The 19,766-nt window shown below is 37.2% G+C and overlaps 1 protein-coding gene across 8 annotated transcripts in view; it reads right to left on the bottom strand.

Annotated features, from left to right (window-relative positions):
* The window catches only part of STRBP (spermatid perinuclear RNA binding protein), a 155,631-nt gene that overhangs the window by 48,595 nt on the left and 87,270 nt on the right, over positions 1–19,766 (bottom strand). For 7 of the 8 annotated variants that reach the window (XR_008290955.1, XR_008290957.1, XR_008290956.1 and 4 more), the window contains exons 4-10: positions 18,697–18,862; positions 15,046–15,190; positions 7,093–7,184; positions 6,457–6,552; positions 5,238–5,349; positions 4,479–4,576; positions 4,161–4,272 (exon numbers count right to left, since the gene is read on the bottom strand). Coding sequence is in view for 5 of the 8 variants with exons in the window: in XM_053204656.1 (XP_053060631.1) it covers positions 4,161–4,272; positions 4,479–4,576; positions 5,238–5,349; positions 6,457–6,552; positions 7,093–7,184; positions 15,046–15,190; positions 18,697–18,862 (821 nt within the window). In the remaining 3 variants the exon portion in view is untranslated. The remainder of the gene's footprint in view (positions 1–4,160; positions 4,273–4,478; positions 4,577–5,237; positions 5,350–6,456; positions 6,553–7,092; positions 7,185–15,045; positions 15,191–18,696; positions 18,863–19,766) is intronic. The other variant, XM_027035057.2, reaches the window with a different exon arrangement.

Below are 19,766 nucleotides of genomic sequence, written 5' to 3'. Positions count from 1 at the left end.
AGAAACCAGGAAGGTGGGGAAAAACAAACATAACTGAGGAGAGGGCGGTGTGGCTAGAAGAACCAAGAGAAAGTAATGATCTACAAATCAAATGAGAAGTAGTATTTCATGTCAGAAAAAGTATGTGACAATGACAAATGCTGTTGAGGATACAGGGCACCAGGAACTTTTCATACACTGCTGGTCAAAGTGTAAACAGATATATATAACCATTTACTAGATCATATCCTAGCCTACAGTAACTCCTGGATATACACCCCAGGAGGCATGTACAAAAATGCTCACAGCAACACTGCAGGTGGATGCCAACAAATGAAAAGACCTCAAATGTCCTGCAAAAGTAGACGGGTAAATTGTAGTACATTCATAATGGAAACTATGTAGCTATTAAAATGAGCAAAGGGTAAATTGTAGTACATTCATAATGGAAACTATGTAGCTATTAAAATGAGCAAACATAGCTATATGCAGCAACATGAACTTATCCCAAACAATGCTGGACAGAAAGAAGTCAATCACAGAATTCAGTTTGTTTCCCTTTCTATGAAGTTATAGGCAATGTCAAATTGTTTATGAAAGCATATACAGGTGGGAAAGCTATACAGAAAATCAAGGAAATGACTATCGAAAAGTCAGGAATGGTTAGTTCATGGGGCAAGGAGGTGATGTGGAGAGATAAATAGGTGTTTTCTGAGAAGCTAACAATACTGTTTCTCAACCAGGGTGGTGACTGTATATAGTTTTTTTAATCATTTTTTAAGTGGTATATGTTTTATACCTTTATGTATACATGAAATATCCTAGCAAAATTAATTTGGGAGAAAAAACAGTGCTCATCTGTGTCAACTGTGGCTAAAAATTCAGCTAAGATGAGGACTGAAAACTAACTGCTGAGTATAGTAACATGAAGGTGACAACAGAGACTTTGGTAGAGCGGTGAGGAAAAAAGCCTGATTAGAATAAGTTTTTTAAAAGTGAAGAAAAGGAGATGGGGCGCATGGGTGGCTCAGTCAGTTGGGCACCTGACTTCAGCTCAGGTCATGATCTCACGGTCCATGAGTTCGAGCCCCACATCGGGCTCTGTGCTGACAGCTCAGAGCCTGGAGCCTGCCTCTGATTCTGTGCCTCCCTCTCTCTCTGCCCCTCCCACTCACACTCTGTCTCTGTCTCTCTCAAAAATAAACAAACATTAAAAAAAAAAAAACAAACAACTTTTAAAAGTGAAGAAAAGGGGAAAAGAATAGGCCACCCTTTAAAAAGTACTCATAAAGGGGAACAGAAAACGAGACCCTGTTGGAGGGGGCTGCAGAATCAGGGAGTCTGGTTTCATCTTTCAAATGGGAGATATTACAGCAAATTTTTACACTGATAAAAATGATCCAGTAGAACGGGAAGAGTTGATGCTAGTAAGAAAAGAGAGAATTATTGGAATAACGTCCACTTGTAGGCAAAGGGGATCGGATAAAGTAGACAAGCAGAAAGATTGGTCTTAAGAGTCTGGACAGTCTATCCACAGTCAAGGGAGTTTATCCAAAGTACATGAGTCCTTTGAACAAACAAAGTCATCAGATGAGAGCGAGGTGTTGGAAGAGGAAGTATGAAATGAGAAAAGGTGTAAAACTGTCATCTAGGACAACTGGAGAACTCTAGAACTTACAGGAGGATTGCCAGATACACAAATGGTCTATTTGCAATAGACCTAAAAGGGAAAAAGTCAAGGTGACTGTATTTTTCCCCCAATGATGTTCAACAGCCTGGTTCCAGCAGAGTTGGATTTCCCCAGTTAGAACTGTGCCAAGAAGAAAGGATCAAGGAAGTGAAGGCATGTGCTAGGGAGTGATCATTATGATGGGCCACTGAATCTAAGCAGAGAAGGGACAGAAGAGAACATCAGGAAGGTGAAGGACTCTGAGAAGGCAACAGAATCAATGTTGAGGCTCAATAACTGGAGCAAGGGTACCAGAGCGATGATAAGAGGCAGTTAGAAAGAAGGATTCTTGAAAATAAGATTATGGAGAGGGTACAGTTATTGAAGACAGGTCTAGGGTATGTCCACAGAATGGATAACTCAGGTAGGGTAGAAGACAAAACATGTGTGGGAGAGGAAATCAAGGAATTGAGAAGTCAGAATTTTGGAAAAAATCGTTTGAGTGCATCGTGAAATCCCCAAGAATTATAAGAATAAAGTGTGAATGCCAATGCCAGGAAGCTAGGTGCTAAAAACATGAAGATATGAGGAAGAAGACCATAAGGGTCTGGAGGCAATGGCCACCGTCCCTTCCTCCTATAGCTAAGGCACAGACAGGTAAGTGACTGCCAGGCTCATGCAGCTAGTAACTGATAGTGCTTGAGTGGAAACACTTGACAGTCTGGTTCTATTTTAAGCTATAAATTGACAGACCAATAGTTGCCAAACTAATGAGAAAGACCTTTAAAGTTAAAAAAGAAAAAAACCCAACAAAGTCACATAGCAGTAGATACACTTTTACTTATCTAGTGAAAGATAAAAATACAAAACCAAAAGAGCTGCTATGAATTCAGTAATTCAAACAAAATTTTCCATACTAATCACAAAAATCTCTAAAGATATTTGAAAGTTCTATTCAATCCACAGACAGTGCTTAATGTCACATGGCTATGTGAATCCTTTTCAAAAACTCTTTGCTGCTGTGTGAGCACCCACTGGAAGGTGTCTTTCATTGCACAAATACTGAGCACTGGTTGTTTTGTTTTGTTTTCTCTTAATGTTTATTTATTTTGAGAGAGAGAGAGAGAGCACACACGTGAAGGGGTAAGGGGGCAGAGACAGAGAGGCAAGAGAGTCCCAAGCAGGCTCCACACCGTTAGCTCACAGGGCTTGATCTCCTAAACCATGAGATCATGACCTGAGCTGAAATCAGTCAAGAGTCAGATGCTTAACTGACTGAGCCACCCAGGTGACCCTTGAGCACTGGTTTTTAAGTTATACAGTAGGACCTGGAGAACTCCTTACCTCTGAGGGGTTTACAGCATAAGGCAGTGATTCTCAAAGTTTTAGTCTCAGGATCCCCTTATCTAAAAAAAAATTACTGGGCACTCTAAGAGCTTTGCTTTGTGGGTTATACCTATCAATATTTAGCATATTAGAAATTAAAACAACTTTAATACAAGAGTATACAAAAAACATCCCATTAAACATCAGAGAGATGATGCCATCACGTGTCACATGCAGTCTCTGGAAAACTGCACACTATGGGACAAAGAATGGAAAAGACAAAAAAAAAAAAAAAAAAAAAAAGCCTTGGTGCTATTATGAAACAGTTTTGGTTTTGTGGACTCTCCCTGAAAAGTTGTTTAACCCCTGGAATTCTGCTGTCTAAATAAACAGACTGGGCCATTACACTACTTTTGTCCTATAAAAATTATTAGAGGAATACCCATTGTGGGAGATGGGCTGGGTCCCAAGTGAAGAACAACTAGTGGCCAACATCCTACTTTCTAGTATAATAGGAGATGGGGGATGGGGAGGGAACATCTATTGGGGCACCATGAGGTGATAAGTGATTCACATTTGAGTATCTGCTATATAATCCAGGCACTGAGTTGGGCATTTTAATCTGACATCAGACAATAAAGTGGAGGTAATAACACTACAGAGAGAGAGAGATGAACCCGTTGCTCAAGGCTGAAAGCTAGTAAATTAGTGGAGGTTTTAGCTGGAACCTAGGCCATATTAGGTTCAAAACCCTGAGTTCAGACACATTAGGTCAAACGGAATAGTGTACTGAATTTTTCAGTATACTTTTTTTCTCCTCCTCTATATCTTTCTCTTTCTTAGTTACACAACACTTCCAAGCGTGACAAAGATCAAACTGGTCAGTGACAGTGGTAACGTTGCCTCCTAGCTTACGGCTTTTCTTCTTCGACCAGGGGTTCTCAAAGTGTGGTTCCTAAATCTATGCAGTAAAGTGGCTTGGAATCTGGTCGACATAGCTAAGTGAGTTTGTCACTAGTAAGAATAAATGATAGCAAGCTAAGTCACTGATGGGACAAAAGAAAAGAAAGTCAGGAAGAAAAGCAATACATGACTTGCATTAACAATAACACTCCCTTAGCTCTAACAAGCAATGCATCCCATGAACATCACCACTGCCCACGTCCAACCCCAGTAAAACACTCACCTTCTTTATCAGTAACTGACCAGGAATATTTCTGAAAAGGTTTACTAGATGGAAGGGGGTCCATCTCCAGCACTTTGTAAATCTGGCCAAAGGCTGATAGTCTGAGTGCATGCTAAAGAACAAAAGATTATGTTTATTCACATTTTAATGGCCATTCATAAAGCCCTTATGACATTTAAAGACATTCATTAAATGCTCTCCTTATGATGGCAAAAGACCCTAGTAACAGACAAGAAATAAGTGTTTAAATAGAACACTTCAGAAAATAAAGTTATGATATCTCTCTAATAGATCACTGTGACATGCCCCATCTTCTACCTGTGCACTGTGGGTAATATCTTCCTTTTGCTGGATGGTCATATAGCTCAAAGCATCTGTTGGGTCTCGCTCACAAGGATCATGAAGACCAGGACCACCTTTGGCAAGGGCAAAAGAAAAACACAAGAACCATTTAGAACTGAGTTTAGAATTCCATGAACTAACACAAAAGAGAGAAAAGAATGGAAAGAAAAAAAAATAGCTGAGGAACTAGGTTAAAAATCTGCTCAATTAAATGGAATAAAAAGGACACTCTCTCATTTTCAATATGTTAACACTCAAATGTCCTTATTTTACTGGAAGTCACTTGCATCTAACGACAAAATTGGGTCTTACTCTGAGAATTTAGAAACAGCATGATGAACCATCCCAGATCTTTAAAGGGATTACATACATAAAATAAGACCAAATTTAATTTTTCCAAATTAAAAACCTGACTGCAAACAGAACGAACTTCATACATTTTAACCAAACATCTACATTTGAAATTCAGCACTCTAGGTAAAGCAAATTCATAGCAGACACAATATCTTATTAGTACCTTTTATGTTAGTACATATAAAACAAAAATTACAGTTATTGAAAGAGAGTTTTATATCATGTTCCCAACATTCAAACATTCTAGTTGCTAACATTCCAAGCAAAATAACACCTACGCATCATTTTCCTGTGCAGAGGACAAATATAGCACATATTTAGAAAAATAAACTAAAATGAAATTTTTCTGATTCTTCTGCCTCCAGAGTTTGAAACCCTTACCAGGAAGTAGTATTCCAGATGCCAAACACTCCATTACTCGTCTCAAGGCCTCCCCAGCGCCCAAAGGTCTATTACAAGTACCTATAGACTTTTCACATATAAGCTCTAGTGGCTAGAAGATATTAAATTACAAATTAGTACATGCACCAAGTGTTAAAAGGATTCCAGTTAAATGTGAGCTGACATTTCTATCTACAATGGAGGCCAAAAAGGTGAAAGTCAACTTAATATTTAGGGCCCAATTAACTCTTCCTGCTTGATTTATCAACTTTTACCCCACCAGAGTTTTTAAATTAATCATTTTTGAGATAACATAGAAGACATTTTGTTACAAAAACTTCATTTTGGGCTACCCTGAAAGGATCACTTAAGAAACTGTGGTCATCTAGTTGATTTAACAAGCTTTATGTATCAGTTAGTAATAGCTAATAACTAATCAATGTTTAAACCCAGCCCACTTATCTCCTACTTAACCTAGGAAGCCATCAAACCACAATAAGACTTCACACAGCCTACCCCAAGTACTACAATTAGAATAAACAAAGGACCAAATCTCCACAGTTAATAAACTAAAAACGCATGTACTATGTCAGAATAATAATTGCTTGATTAATCTAAAATGATCCATTAGAGCTTTATTTGTTTTATAATGTTCTTCACTGTGGTATTGATTAGGTCAAGCATAATAATTTCTAAATGAAGTAAGTTTTTGCACGATACATTATAAACCATGCCTGTAGTTGTAATAACTGTACTGTTTGCCTGACTTTACTTACTAAAACAACCATATTTTTAAATGTCTATACTCAAAGAGAAAGAGGATATGGGAGCCATATACAAGACATATCAGGTAATTTTTATTTTAAATGGAAGTAGCCCTGAAAGAGAAATGTGTCAGTCAAGGAGGCTTTCAGGGGCACTAGGTGAACAGTAATCAACCATCAGTACAGAGTAAAGTGCAAGAAGTCTCTTCTAACAGGCATAGAACCTTCTTGTCAGAAAAACTATCTCAGGCTCTGTTAACATGAATATGATGAGGTAGGAGGAGACAGGCTATATGTGTAAAAAAGTATCTGAAAAGATGTACAATTTTTTTCTAGAACAAAAACAGGTAAGGCGCATCTAACTCAGACTGTAGCCATTTTACAGTAACGTGTAATTTCTACAGGATTTCATCTGACTATAGCTACAGAATTTGGTTTTAACCATAAGTACTTACCCATCCTTTTAATGGTGCCCATGTGGGAACTCTGTTGCACAAATCACGCAGAATGCGGAGGACAATTACACATGATTTTAATCCGTTTGCCCTTGCCTAAAACAAACAAAATGATTCCAATATCCCTGTTGAAATCCAATCTTTATTTTAAGCACATGGGACATGGATAGGTTTTTTAAAGTGAATACTAATTATCCAGTCATTCATCAGTTGTCAAGCAAACCAAAAAATCAAGTTATTAAAAGTAGTAAAATTGTAGTTTAGAAAGGCAGATTTTAAAGAAGAGGAAGCATATTATTAAAATAGCTTTTATAGCCTCCTGGTAATCCCATTCTGGGCAACCATCTATCTTAACTTTCAGCTTTTCTCATCCCTGTTTGTATTTTATAAGCCATCATTTGAAATTCAGAGTACTAAGCCAAAAAAGATTATGTGATAATTAAACATCATTAACTGTAATAGAAGTTGTACTCTGCATTTTACCTAAATTAACTCATTTACTCCTAAAATAACCCTATGAGGTAGAAAGCGCCCCCATTTTATACATTACGTGCACAGAAACCATTAAGTGGCAGGTGTTCCAAATGAAACCTGCACAAGGCTACAATAACAATAAGATAATAACAAAGAGCCAACCTGAAACCATTTGGCATGTCGAAGAGACGCCAAGGCGTCCAGGCATTTCTGCCTGTCCAGTAAGTCCGGAGGATCTTTCATCGCAACCTTTTCTAATAGGAAAACGGGATAAAGAGAGACAGATACAATTTGACCAAGGGGTTCCTGTCAAATTACCAAAAAATAAAAATAAAAAGAAGAGCAGCATCTGAATGAACTAATAAGACTCCCAGAAGATTTCACGATTTGGTTTTGTTGCTTTCTTCTTAAATTACGTGCACGATGATTACATAAGTAAACAGTCATCAGAGCCATTCTGTGCACAAGTACAACAGGAGCACAAGAGCATTCATCCAGTAAACAAATACATGACCACTGCTACATACAATCTGGGATCTTATTAAGCGTATGTATAACATTACAGGGACACAAAATAGGTACATAGCACTTTTGCCTTTGGTGGGGTGCAAAGAGCACAAATCTGGGACCAGGAGCAATAACAACTTTCCTTTACAGAAGAATTGCTGATGAGTTCTTGAGGAAAACTGGGACTCTCTCATGTAATCAATTTGAAATTTACCAAGAATACACTGAGTATAAATTTTTTTTAACAACTAAATAAACTCATCCAACATGAAAACCCTTCACAGAAACTCTGCTCCACTGATAAGAACTCTTCAAGCATCACCTTAACTTCTCTCATTACTTTCTTTTCTAAAACAAAATTATTAAAACTATAATAATGGAATACACTGGAATATTTCAGGTTTTATATACCCTTTTTTTAAGGGCAGCAAAGAATTGTATCTAATTACAGTTATCTGACTTGCCTTAACATTTTAAAGTTGGATTAGATGGCCCAGAGCAGCAGAAGAATTCAAACATGTGATTAATGATAAATATCCATATCTGAGAAGACATCACAATTCTAAATCCAAATTTGGATCATTAAATATATATTTCCTCTAAGCCACTAGGAAGTGAGTTTTTAAACGATATTTGCTGCAATATTTATAATGCCTACAACATACAAATATTTCCTGAGGAATCACTCTTTGTCTAATCCAATGCAATCAGATGCACCGTTCTCTTGTAAGAACTCTCGCAGATGTAGGAGAGTCCACCCAATGCTTTTTCCTAGAATAATCATAACAGTCACAGAGGCAGTATGTTTGTATGGGCCAAATGATACATTATAAATATTTTTAAATGCAACACAAGATCACTGATACTTTTTGGATTCCTTAGTTATTATAAGATTCTATTAAGGCACTGTACTATATATTCTGACAGACTGCCATTAACTAAAACCAAAAGCATGATGCCCAACAGAAAACAAATCTATGAAAGAATGAACTGTGGCTCTATCAGCTGCAACACTCGAAAGGCTAAAGTGCTACACACTTATTTTCTGACCAGGTGAGCTCTACAGCAGATATTTGCATTGTTTCACATTAACCTCTGCCAACAAAGCCACAACACAGGCTCTCATTCATTGCCCCATTTTACTCACAGAATAGGAAGCCTCAAAAAAAAAAAAAACAACTATTAATGTAATTTATAAACACAGATATATTATGAATATGCAGCCATATACTGTGGGTGTTCACTTCACCAATGATCTAGTTCCTGATTTGCTTAATTCTTTTTAATAACATGAAACATACAATGAACTCATTTTAATGTTTTTAAGTCAAAATGCTTAACTGTAGTCAATACAAGCATCTGTGTAAAGCTCATGTACCAGATAAAACAAACTACTGTAAATGAATGATTAGACTCTCTTAAAAGTTAGACATGACAAAGGTTGACTGACTGCTAAATCATGTAATCTCAAGAAAAGGCATGGACAGTACTTTTATTTTTTTAAGACTTCGATCTTCAAATTAAAAGTGATGCAAGCTAAGTTTTATTCAATCATCTTAGTAGGAGTGTTTGGAAGGTGCGGGGCGGGGTGGGGGGGGAGGGAGGGCTGCAGCGGGCAATGGAAGACAGGAGTGAGTCAGAGGAAGTTTGCATAGGAAAAGACAAGGCAAACAAAAGCTCTTTTTGACCTTTCTGGAACTTTCATCCAGTGGTTGCAGCTTATAAATAACATCTTACGCTCACTGCAACACATATATTTTAAAAGGGGAACAATGGCAAAAATATTTAGATAAATTCTTTCATCCCCAAGGTCAGATTATAATCACAAACTCTTATAAAAAAATAACAGACATCATCTTGCTACAGACAGTCAACATTTGGAGGCAGTAGATTCTGCTAAAAAGAGATGAAAGGCACAGGCAGTGAACAGAAGGCTTGCACTGGACTCCCTTCACATCACCACCAGAATGACCATGTTTCTTCATGCTCTCATAGTCAAAAAGTCCAAAGATCCAGAATGTTTCAATATTCATGAGAAAGGAAACAGGAGAGGAGATGTAATAGCTCATCTCATTTTGTCTTCTTCAAAGCTTATTTTAAAACAGTATAAATTCATATGGCACTGTAGTGTTACTTATAAGCCCCGCTTGCCTATTTGCTTTCTAGAAAGATAATATAGTTTTATATTTTTTTATTAAGAAAAATAACATGGCTATCACAGACTTGCTGCAGGAAAAACAATGCTACTTCTCGTAGCAGAACCTGAAGCTTACCATTTCTGTACGAACTTTAACACGGGTGTTTCAATTTTGTGAAGAAAAACTTTTCTGATAAAAAGACATTTGGAGTCTTTAAATCACAAACAATGGTATGGTGAGCCATTTCATTTTCCTACAGTGACCAGTAGAACAGATGAGAAACAGCAGATGGGATGGGCTTGGGGAGTGACAAAAATGCCGAAAGCAAAGGCAAACAGCTTTTCCAGTAAACTGGCAGAGGGCATGAAGGTACATAAAACATTCTGAACAATGGAAGCACTGGAAGACAAGTCTACTATGCCTAACTTTGCTTATTTGGTTAGAGGTTAGATCAGTGACCAGAAACACACCACACTGCAGGAAATGTTGGTCAGTTTCTCTCAATCCCTTTCCATGCAAGCAAACCCTCTGTCTCTTAACAAAACACTAGCCTGTTTTGGGGTGGGGTGGGGAAAAGCCAGAACAGGACTGTGTTAAATGAGAGTTACAGGTGTGGAACCTGGGCTCTTCTAAGGTAAAATAATTGTGCTGGATTATCATAAAGGCCTCCTTGACAATCTGGATGTAGCTGGGCTACTGAGTTCACGCCGACAGAATTTTCTAGTTAGCCTGAAGATATCCTGGCAGCCCCCTCTCTCAATTCTTGAGGCTTTGTGAGAGCAGATATTAGGCACCAAACCATTGTCCATGCAAAACATCTGGCCACAATAATGCAGACAGTCAAATGAGGCACTAAGGTAGAACAGAGAGAGCATTGTTCTCCTAATTTATGGCAGAAGTATCACTCAGTAACTTTTCTTCAATGCCTCAGTAGGCAGCCGGCCACTAGAAAGATAATGGCTAAAGATCTGCCCTGGATAGTGTGGGGTCTAGCAGCTGTGGAAGGCAGGAAAATAAAGCCTACTGCATCATTATAATCCCAGTTGTGATCTCTGGACTGTGAGAATCTACTGCTTTCCACTTAGCAGGGCTCATGCTAGTGAGATGTGTCAGAAGTTATGTGAAAGGGACTCTGGGGCAACTTCTCTGTGAACCCCTAAATATTGAGGACAGAGGTTCACCTTAGCCTTAGCCACAAGAGTCGCTGTAGGCTCCCTATCCACCTGGTTTCACACTGCATTGTAAATATAATAAATAGCTGACTGACTACCCTCACAGCAAATATACTTCTTAAAATCACAAGCACTAAAAGAAGCCGAGACTGTATAAGGCTGAGCATAACTAAATCAGCTAAGAGGCTCCTACACTCATTCTAAAGAGTAATGTGAGCAGAGGGCACACTGGACTCCAAGTGGGAGGAGCTGGGAGAAATGGGAGGCTTTCTTCATTTATCAAACAGGGCAATTATTTACCTCATAGGGCTGCTGTGAAGGTTAAATTATATATGAGAAAGGCTTCTAACGCAGGAAGTTATAAAATACTTTAACACAGCTAAATCTTCAATATATACTGCTTGAATATCAAGATGCCCATTGTTAATGCTTCTTACACACCAGACAGTCCTATTTAATCTGGCAATGTGCTCACTATAAAAATTCATTTAACAGATTTGGGTGGCCACCTACTATGTATTCGGTACCACTGCAGGCACTAGGGATAAAGGACACGGGTAAGGAAAAACATACCTACCCTTGACGAGCCATAACCTTTATAACAAATCAGCTCATGATTAGCACTGATAAGCACTGCAGCAAATACAGAATACCGATTCTAATACTACACTTCAGTGGATGGTTAAGAGTTTACCTGTGTTTGGGTTCAGTTCCTCAGAGCTATCAAGTACATGCCATTCTCACTGTGAACTCAAGGCAGTTTGAGTGAGTGAGTTTGCACTGGGAATCTTTTTAGGAAGCTAAGTGTAACTACCACTATTTATTGAGCAAATACTTTGTGCTGGGTATTGTATAGCTCACATTACATAAATTCTCTCATTTGACCTCAAACTACTTTCTCAAGTATTTATTAGCCGCAATTTAAAATGAAGAAACCTGTCCGAGATCACACAGTAAGAATACCTAATGGAGTTAACGGGCGCCTGGGTGGCTCAGTCTGTTAAGTGTCTGACTCTTGATTTTGGCTCAGGTCATGATCTCACGGTTTGTGGGTTCAAGCCCTAAGTCAGGCTTTGTGCTGACAGCACACAGAGCCTGCTTGGGATTCTCTGTCTGCTTCTCCCCAATTGCACGTGTGCTTTCTCTCTCTCTCAAAATAAATAAATAAACTTAATAAAAATATATTTTCTTAATTTTTTTCATGTTTATTTTTGAGAGACAAAGCATGAGTGGGGGAGGGGCACAGAGAGAAAGAGACACAGAATCTGAAGCAGGCTCCAGCCTCCGAGCTGTCAGTACAGAGCCCAACATGGGGCTTGGACCCACAACCCATGACATCATGACCTGAGCCAAAGTCTGACACCCAACCGACTTGAGCCACCTAGGCGCCCTTACACTTAATTTAAAAAAAAAAAAAAAAAAAAAAAGAGTACCTAATGGAGTTAAGAATTGAACACCTGACTGCCAGGCACAAAGGTCTGTGCTTTTTCTCCAATGCCTTCTTTAGCAGGAAGCACATGGTAATGGGGAATGGTTATTCTACAGGGCCTTCAAGTAAAGGGTCAGAGTATGGCAAGAAGACTGACAGCACAGGAGGAATCTTACCTGTGAAACAGTAAACAATACCAAAAAGATTCACTCCGCAGTCTGGCCACTGAAAACGTAAACAGTGATCTGAGTGAATAGTTAGACCCACTTCTGCAGAGACAACCCTGAGGAGCTAGGTGTGATGTTTTCACCTGCCCCAGTCCTCTGCTTCTCCCTGCTTGCAACCATGCTTTTTTCCTTTAAGATTTTACCCAAATATGTAGCAAGTGAAGAGAGGGAAGAGAATGATGTGAATGTATATGTATTGTGAATAGTTGGTTTGTTTTGTGGGGAGGGGGAAATGTTGAGATTCTATAGGAAAATGCCTCCTCAAATAAAGTTACATCACATATTGTTCTAAACTTTGAGAAAAAAACTGAGTGGACATTTTGAAAAGGGGTATATCTCTCAGTCTTAGAAATTTCTGGAACCCAAATGAATCCTGTACCTTTACCCCATGCAGCTGAAAAGAACTGCATCAAGGCAGGAGGAGTTGTCTGGTGTGAGGAAACAAGTCCTATAGAATCGTACAGCCCAGGTCTCAAATGCTCAGTCATGCTGGACCCTCAGAGTTGCTCAGGAATACCCAAAACTGCAGCGCAGATCAAAATGAATCTTGAAAAAGCCCAGGTTAGACAAAATGTGCAAATTATAAGAGATAACAGTGAGTCAACATAGCTGGGAGGTTAAGGACAATATTTGCAAAGCAAATCTTTCTTCCACTCAAAACGAGAGGAAGTAATGTGTTTTACACATTACATCCAGGCAGATTCTTTCACCTTATCTGATCCCACACAATAATGTTAACATCAACTGATGAGATTCAGCTCATAAGGGTATTGGGATCCCTTAGTAACCCAAACACCCTGAACAGAGACTATGACTCTCCCACTTTACTACAAATTCCATTCTACAATAACTAGTCTTCTAGTAAGGGTTGTGTACACTAAGAATTTGTTTCCAGCTTCTGTGAACAGAAATTAAAGTTATAAAGGTAACAGACTAAGCTTAAGGGTATCACAGAAAACTATGACATAATCTCACATAAGTACACAAAACCATGAGGAAAAAAAGAAAGCCTTATGTTATCTTAACATTATCAAAGAAATAACAAAAGAGATACCTACAGCTACCAGCAGATGTATAATTAATCTAGTCTTTGGCGATTTCAGTCTTTTTCTCACCTCTCTATACTATCTCTATTGTTAATAATACCTATAATTATAACTATTCTTAGAAGTGGTTGGCTTTACACTAGAGGGTCAAGTAGAACACAGCTTACCAGAAATAACAGAATTATCTTGACACTTCAGAAATCATTTTATAGTTCTACAGTTAATGGTGAACTGTAAAGCTGTTAAAGAAATTAAGCTGCTTAAGATTGGTTCTTCAGAGGTATGATAGATACTATATACAGCAAAAAAAGAAAGAAAGAAAGAAAGAAAGAAAGAAAGAAAGAAAGAAAGAAAGAAAGAAAGAAAGAGAAAGTACTGGCATAAACCCAATTACAGATTGGATGCATTTTAATTTTGAAATATGACTCATTATGTGTCTAGTTTATATCTGTGGGGTATGGTACAGCTGATTTTAGTTACCCCAAAAAACTTTTTTAAAAAAGAGTCTATCACTTTTACTTTAAGAGATCCTATGAGTCATGTCTGCCTAAACTCTAAATTCTAACATCACTAATGTGTCTTTTACTACACCTTTATTATCATCAACTTGACATAAATAAGGAAACTGACCAATATTTCTTACTGCACTGGTATTTCAGGGAGGGGACCTGCTGAATGTCTAGTGATGAAGAAACAGCAACAGGGAGTCCCCACTGGCCCAGAAAGGCCACACTGCCTCTAAACTGTCATGACAGAGAGGGGCCAGTTGGTCAAAGGTCTGACATAGGACAAATATCACATGGCAAGTGTTCCTAGGGATAGGACTGAGAGGCAGAAACAAGCTAACTTGACAGGATAAAAACATCAGAAAAAGAAGCCCATTATTCCTTCTCAAAACTGAATAGACTTCTCACTCTACTTTTATGAGGACGACACTGCCATCCATACAAGAATGCTTTTTAACTTCAGAAGAAAATTAATTTAAGGCGTAATTCCCACATATGTCATATATAGAATGCTAACAGGATGACAAACTTCCTAGAAAAAAATGTACTAAAGATTAATTTTTAGAAAACAATGCCTCAATTTATATCTCTTACATTATAAAACATATTTACACATGGACAATTAGGTAAAGCATAAATCTTACAAGATTATAATAGTTACTGGAAGTCAAAAGCAATGTGCAAATGAGTCATTTGAAACAAGTGAGTAAATTCGAAAGCAATATTTTTCTGGACATTTAATCCTAAAATCAAACTACAAATCCTAATAGCCAAACTACATAGAATAGATTGGCTGACACCAATCACAATGCAATAGTAGACAAAGTGAAACAAAATACTAAAGTAGTATAAAAACAAAAGCAGAGTTAAGACCAACATGATAATCAACAGATTTTTTGAATTAACGTATATCTCAAATGTATACATTTTTGCAAAATATGGCAATTATGCAGAAATAAAGCTTTTTAAAATACTAGGAGAGGTATAAAACAAATGAAGATAGTTACTTCTGAAATCCATAAAGCACACTTAACATAGCATTCAAGAGAGGTCTTACATGAACAAAACAAATATATATATACATGTGTACCTCCATCCTTCTTCTCCAATTCGTCTCTAATTAGCGGGGAAGTAAGTATCACCTTCAAAGTTAGCGTGGGCTCTTTTGTATTCCGAATTATAATAGAAGCCTCATCTACACATTGTTCCACTTCATATTTCTCTTCTGTGAGTTTCTGAAAGTCACCAAGATTTCAAAAACACCCAATTAGATTAAGATCTCAAAAAATGAATGACTCTTAGTTTTCAAATGTTATTAACTATCAGTATTACTGTGCTGGAGTAAAGTCTTTAATAATAGCTCTTTAGTTTAGGAAGACCATTTCTCTCTCCTCCCAACTTACCAACAAATCTTCTTTCTCCACCCCTCAAAAAGCAATCACAATGTCAACCATCTTTGCAATTATTAAACAATCTTTAAAACCATTCTTTCTAATATTTGAAAGTAAAATACCAACAGCATCATTATGTGATAACAGGTATACTGTTATTCTTGAAATTCTTACAGAGAACAACTGTACAATAATAAATTGCTGAGAATGCTCTCTAAGCCACATCCCTTTTTGACAGGACCATCTCAAAAGAACTCCTACTTGCTAAGGACATACAAATATAAAATTAATTGACTTTTATATAAGATTACATAGATTTTTAAAGAGAACTAAGTAAGAAAGAATGAAAAAGGATCTCTACATTGGCACTTACCAGGGAAAAAATCAGTATAAACAAGTAACTTCTTTTCCCAAAGAACAGGTAGGTCTCAGAGATCACTCCAGTGAGACCTATCATTATGGGACAAGTTACCTGACATCCATAGGAAAACACACTGCTTCATCTAACATATAATTACATACATGTAATTCAAGGGCCTCCCGCAAAATAATCAACATTTAGAATCACATATTAAATTACACTTAACATTATACATTAAACATATAGTTTAATAATTTATACAAGGTCTTTCTTGGTGGTGAAATTTATATCTATTACCTGACATAAATAGGTAAATGGAAACACTACTAGGTTTCTCCTCATTAGTGTGCACTAAAAGAACTCAAACCCATTTTCATAAAAATAGCATTCTGCCATTAAACATTTATATCAAAAAAGATAGCAAATAGAAAATTCACTATCCTAATTTTGAACAGAGGAAACCAAGGAAGGGAAAGACCACACAGTAACTGGAAAAACCAGAACTAGATTATAGAGAAAAAGCAGAAAACTGCTCACATTGCCACTATAATAACAATGATGTGGAGCAGAGAATTAGTCAAACTAATTTTCACCTATGCATGCGGATCACCATGGTATAAGTTTTGGGTTCAAGGAAGTTCTAAAATCGACCTAGAAAAGAGTATATAGGGAAAAGGTATGGTACAACTTTAATTAATTAAGGTAGTTAGATTACTGAAAGTTTTCCTATGGTAAGTGCTAAGGAAAAAGATTTTTTAATTCATAAGAAAATAAGATCATTATCATATCAGAAACTGATTTTCCAAACAAACAGCAAGAAAACAATAGGGAGGTAGAGAGTAAAGGCAGAAATCACACTTAAAATGATTTTCTGAAATATTAACCATAATAGTAATAATATGTGTGTTTGTGTGTATGTATATTGGCAAATATGTGTACATGTATACAGTTTAATCTGAGATGGGGGTACAATTAATTATGTCCCCATTTCACTTGGATACCTTTACCCAAATACCTATAGTAATGGATCTAACCATCACACAAAGCAGTTGGTTTCAAGGGCTGGATAATACTATTGGCTATGTTAAAGTAAAATACCTCTCTCATAATGTCTACCACTGGTCTTAAGAGTTCAGGCCTCTTTTACCTTCTCTAAGAAGCCCTTCAAAGATCAAAAGGTATCAGTCTTTTTTCTTTTTTGTCTTCTCTAGCCTAAAAAGCCCCGGTCTCTTCAAATTTAAAATGGTTTACAGAGACTGCACTCTCTCCTGGGTCATTCCCTTGAACACTTACTTGAAAGCTCAACAAAAACATGTTAAAACTGTGGTGCCCAGAAATAAAGACCCTCGCCGAGGAGAGAAAAAATGCAGAGTTTACACAATTGTGATCTGCACAGAGAAAGCTCTATTACTGCAGACTAAAATTTGACCCAATCTCTCATATCAATACTGGAGACATGTGATAGATTTTCAGAATAAGAACTTTGGTTTGTTATAGTCCTGGTACCTAACCCCTTTTCCACCCTGGCACAGCTGAGGAATAGGACCACTCTCGTAAGAAACAGGACTCACTGCAGGAGCAGAAGTGGAGGTGGGATGGTTGAAAGCCTCCATGTCCCACCCTGGGACTACTATTTTTACCCTAGATTTGATTTAAGAGTAACAGTGTTCACCACAACAAAAGCAGGAATACAGATTAAATTTTAAAACATAAAATACAGAAATGAGGAATTTTATTAACATGCTAGTAATAAAAAGTATAATTAGCCAGAAATTCGTTACTGAGCTGTTTCTTCAAAGCCCTATTGTACTCCACGTTGCTCACCACTCTCCCTTCCCAAATGATAACAAACGGATTTAAAATAATTTTTTATAATAAATTTAACCCTTTGAAAGACCAAAAACATTTCTTCATGAGAAATGAAAATGGAAAAGCCAAATATATGCTCAGTAACCTAGAAAACCTTAAGATCTAAGGCAAAATGAAACAATAGTGCTCCAAAAATTAATATAGGTAAATGTGTCAATAAGTAACACAAATTTGAGTGCCAAGAACAGTAGATAAAAAAGTCAGGAAGGTGGTTTTGAAGATCAACTGGTAAATATGAAAGAAAATTATCCAGTAACAAAGAAAGTAAAAACAAATTTAGAATTCATATTACTTGGGGGAAAAAAAAGAGCCTGCTTACAAAAGAAACTGACTAAAGAAAAGAGAGCATTCAACTCAAAGGACTTTGGGGGACCTTGTGGGCTGTTATCTATTTATGTGACATGAATATAAGGACTACCAATATGAAATCATCAAAAAGCTACAATCTAATTATACCACTGACAACACATCTATAACTGAAAGGTGATCACGGTTCCTCAAACAGTGATGCAGCTGGCCTTGGAGCAGACTGGCAGAGCAGGTCCTAGGGTGGCCACAGCCCCAGACCAACCTGTTGTCTTCAGCCCTGAGGAGCCTTCTGACTTCACAACAGCATTCGCCAAAAAGGCATGCCAACATCAAAATTTTCTAAAAGCATCCAACTGGAAAAAGGTTTGGAACAAGGAATTAACAGGGACTTTCCATTAACAGAATGAATGAATGGGTGACTATTAAATTAACTGAGTTTTCAATTTGAAAAGTTATCACCTACAAAAGTCTCTAGTTGTCTAGGCTCTTTTTGATCTTTTCTGCATTATACCACCCCTTCCAAGAGGTTTACAATGCTGAGAGACCTAGTCTGAAAAACATGAAGCCTCTGAGCAAGGCACACCTGAAAATTGAAGGGCCATCTTAATCCAATAAATATATCCTGAGTGCTAACCAGCAGAAGTTTGTTTTAAATGTGATGGATGAGTCACTAACCCAGAGTAGCAGCATTCCTTTTGTCTGTACCCTACCCTTTACTATTACCAATTTCTTATCATTGATTTCATCAAGGTCACTACCTGTTTTCACCTTTTTACAAATTCTCCTAGAGGTGCAATTAAACTGTACTCACCTGAATCTGAATAGGAAGATTATCTTTGACTGTATTTAACAGGGTCTCTGTGGGTTTGTCTTTGCACATTAAAACCAGCTCCAAGTCCATATCATCTTTAATCAGCAAGCCTTTTGCAACCAGGCCAATCCTCATTACACCACACAATGTCCGACCACCTTGATCCCTAAAAATAAAAGTCTAAATGATTACTTTTACAACCTATTTCTCAAACTATCACTTAATCATCACTTGGCTTCCTGGATATTCATATGATCAAAAATTAAGTCTCGGATTTAAGACTAATAAAGTATCTATCTTCCCTAAGGAATCAATAGGGAGCATATTTCATACTACAGATCTTTTAATTCTTTATTACATCTATACTGCTTATTAGCAAAGTCCCTAAATAACATTTTTTAAATTATTTTTAAACTTCCTCCTTTTATCTTTTTATTAGTAATTAAAGAATTTGTGAAAACCTGAACACCAAAGTATACTGAAAAAGAGCATCAGGGTGGACATTTAAAAGACCTGAACTCTACTCTTAGAGCAGAGTAGAGCCTGCTGGCTCAGTATCCATAACTGCAAAACAGCTATCAGCTACATGAGCCTTCTAGCTGTATCATTCTAGGAATCCACAAAAGATTATGGGGAAAGCAGAATAATGCAATGAAACTAAAAAGCTGAGGAATGAAGGAAGAAACCGAAGATATTCTGCCAGTATATGCATTCCAAATCCGGCTGTGGCTAAAAGAACAAACATTCAAAGAACATAGTCATGAACTAGTGCATCAAAATAATATGAACATCTATCCTTAATTTTAATACTAAAAATCTCTTATTGGTTCATTTCCCATATCGCTAAAATGTAGCTAATGTTAGCAGTCATTCAACAAGTAAGCCTTTGAGAACAGAAAACATACTAAAGGAAATCCAATCTCCCCTGCTTCTGAGGCTTACACTGTAGTTAAGTACAAAAAGTAACCTGCTTAAAAGGGACAAACTGTGTGTCACAAACTCTGATTTAAACTTCACAACAAGTTTGCATTTAAAAGACAAGGAATGTGAATCTCAGAAAAGCTGACTAA

This window comes from Acinonyx jubatus, chromosome D4 (assembly GCF_027475565.1).
Source record: "Acinonyx jubatus isolate Ajub_Pintada_27869175 chromosome D4, VMU_Ajub_asm_v1.0, whole genome shotgun sequence".
Taxonomy (NCBI): Eukaryota; Metazoa; Chordata; class Mammalia; order Carnivora; family Felidae; genus Acinonyx; species Acinonyx jubatus.
The sequence above is the reverse complement of the archived record's forward strand: the minus strand, read 5'-3'. Positions and strand labels throughout refer to the sequence as shown.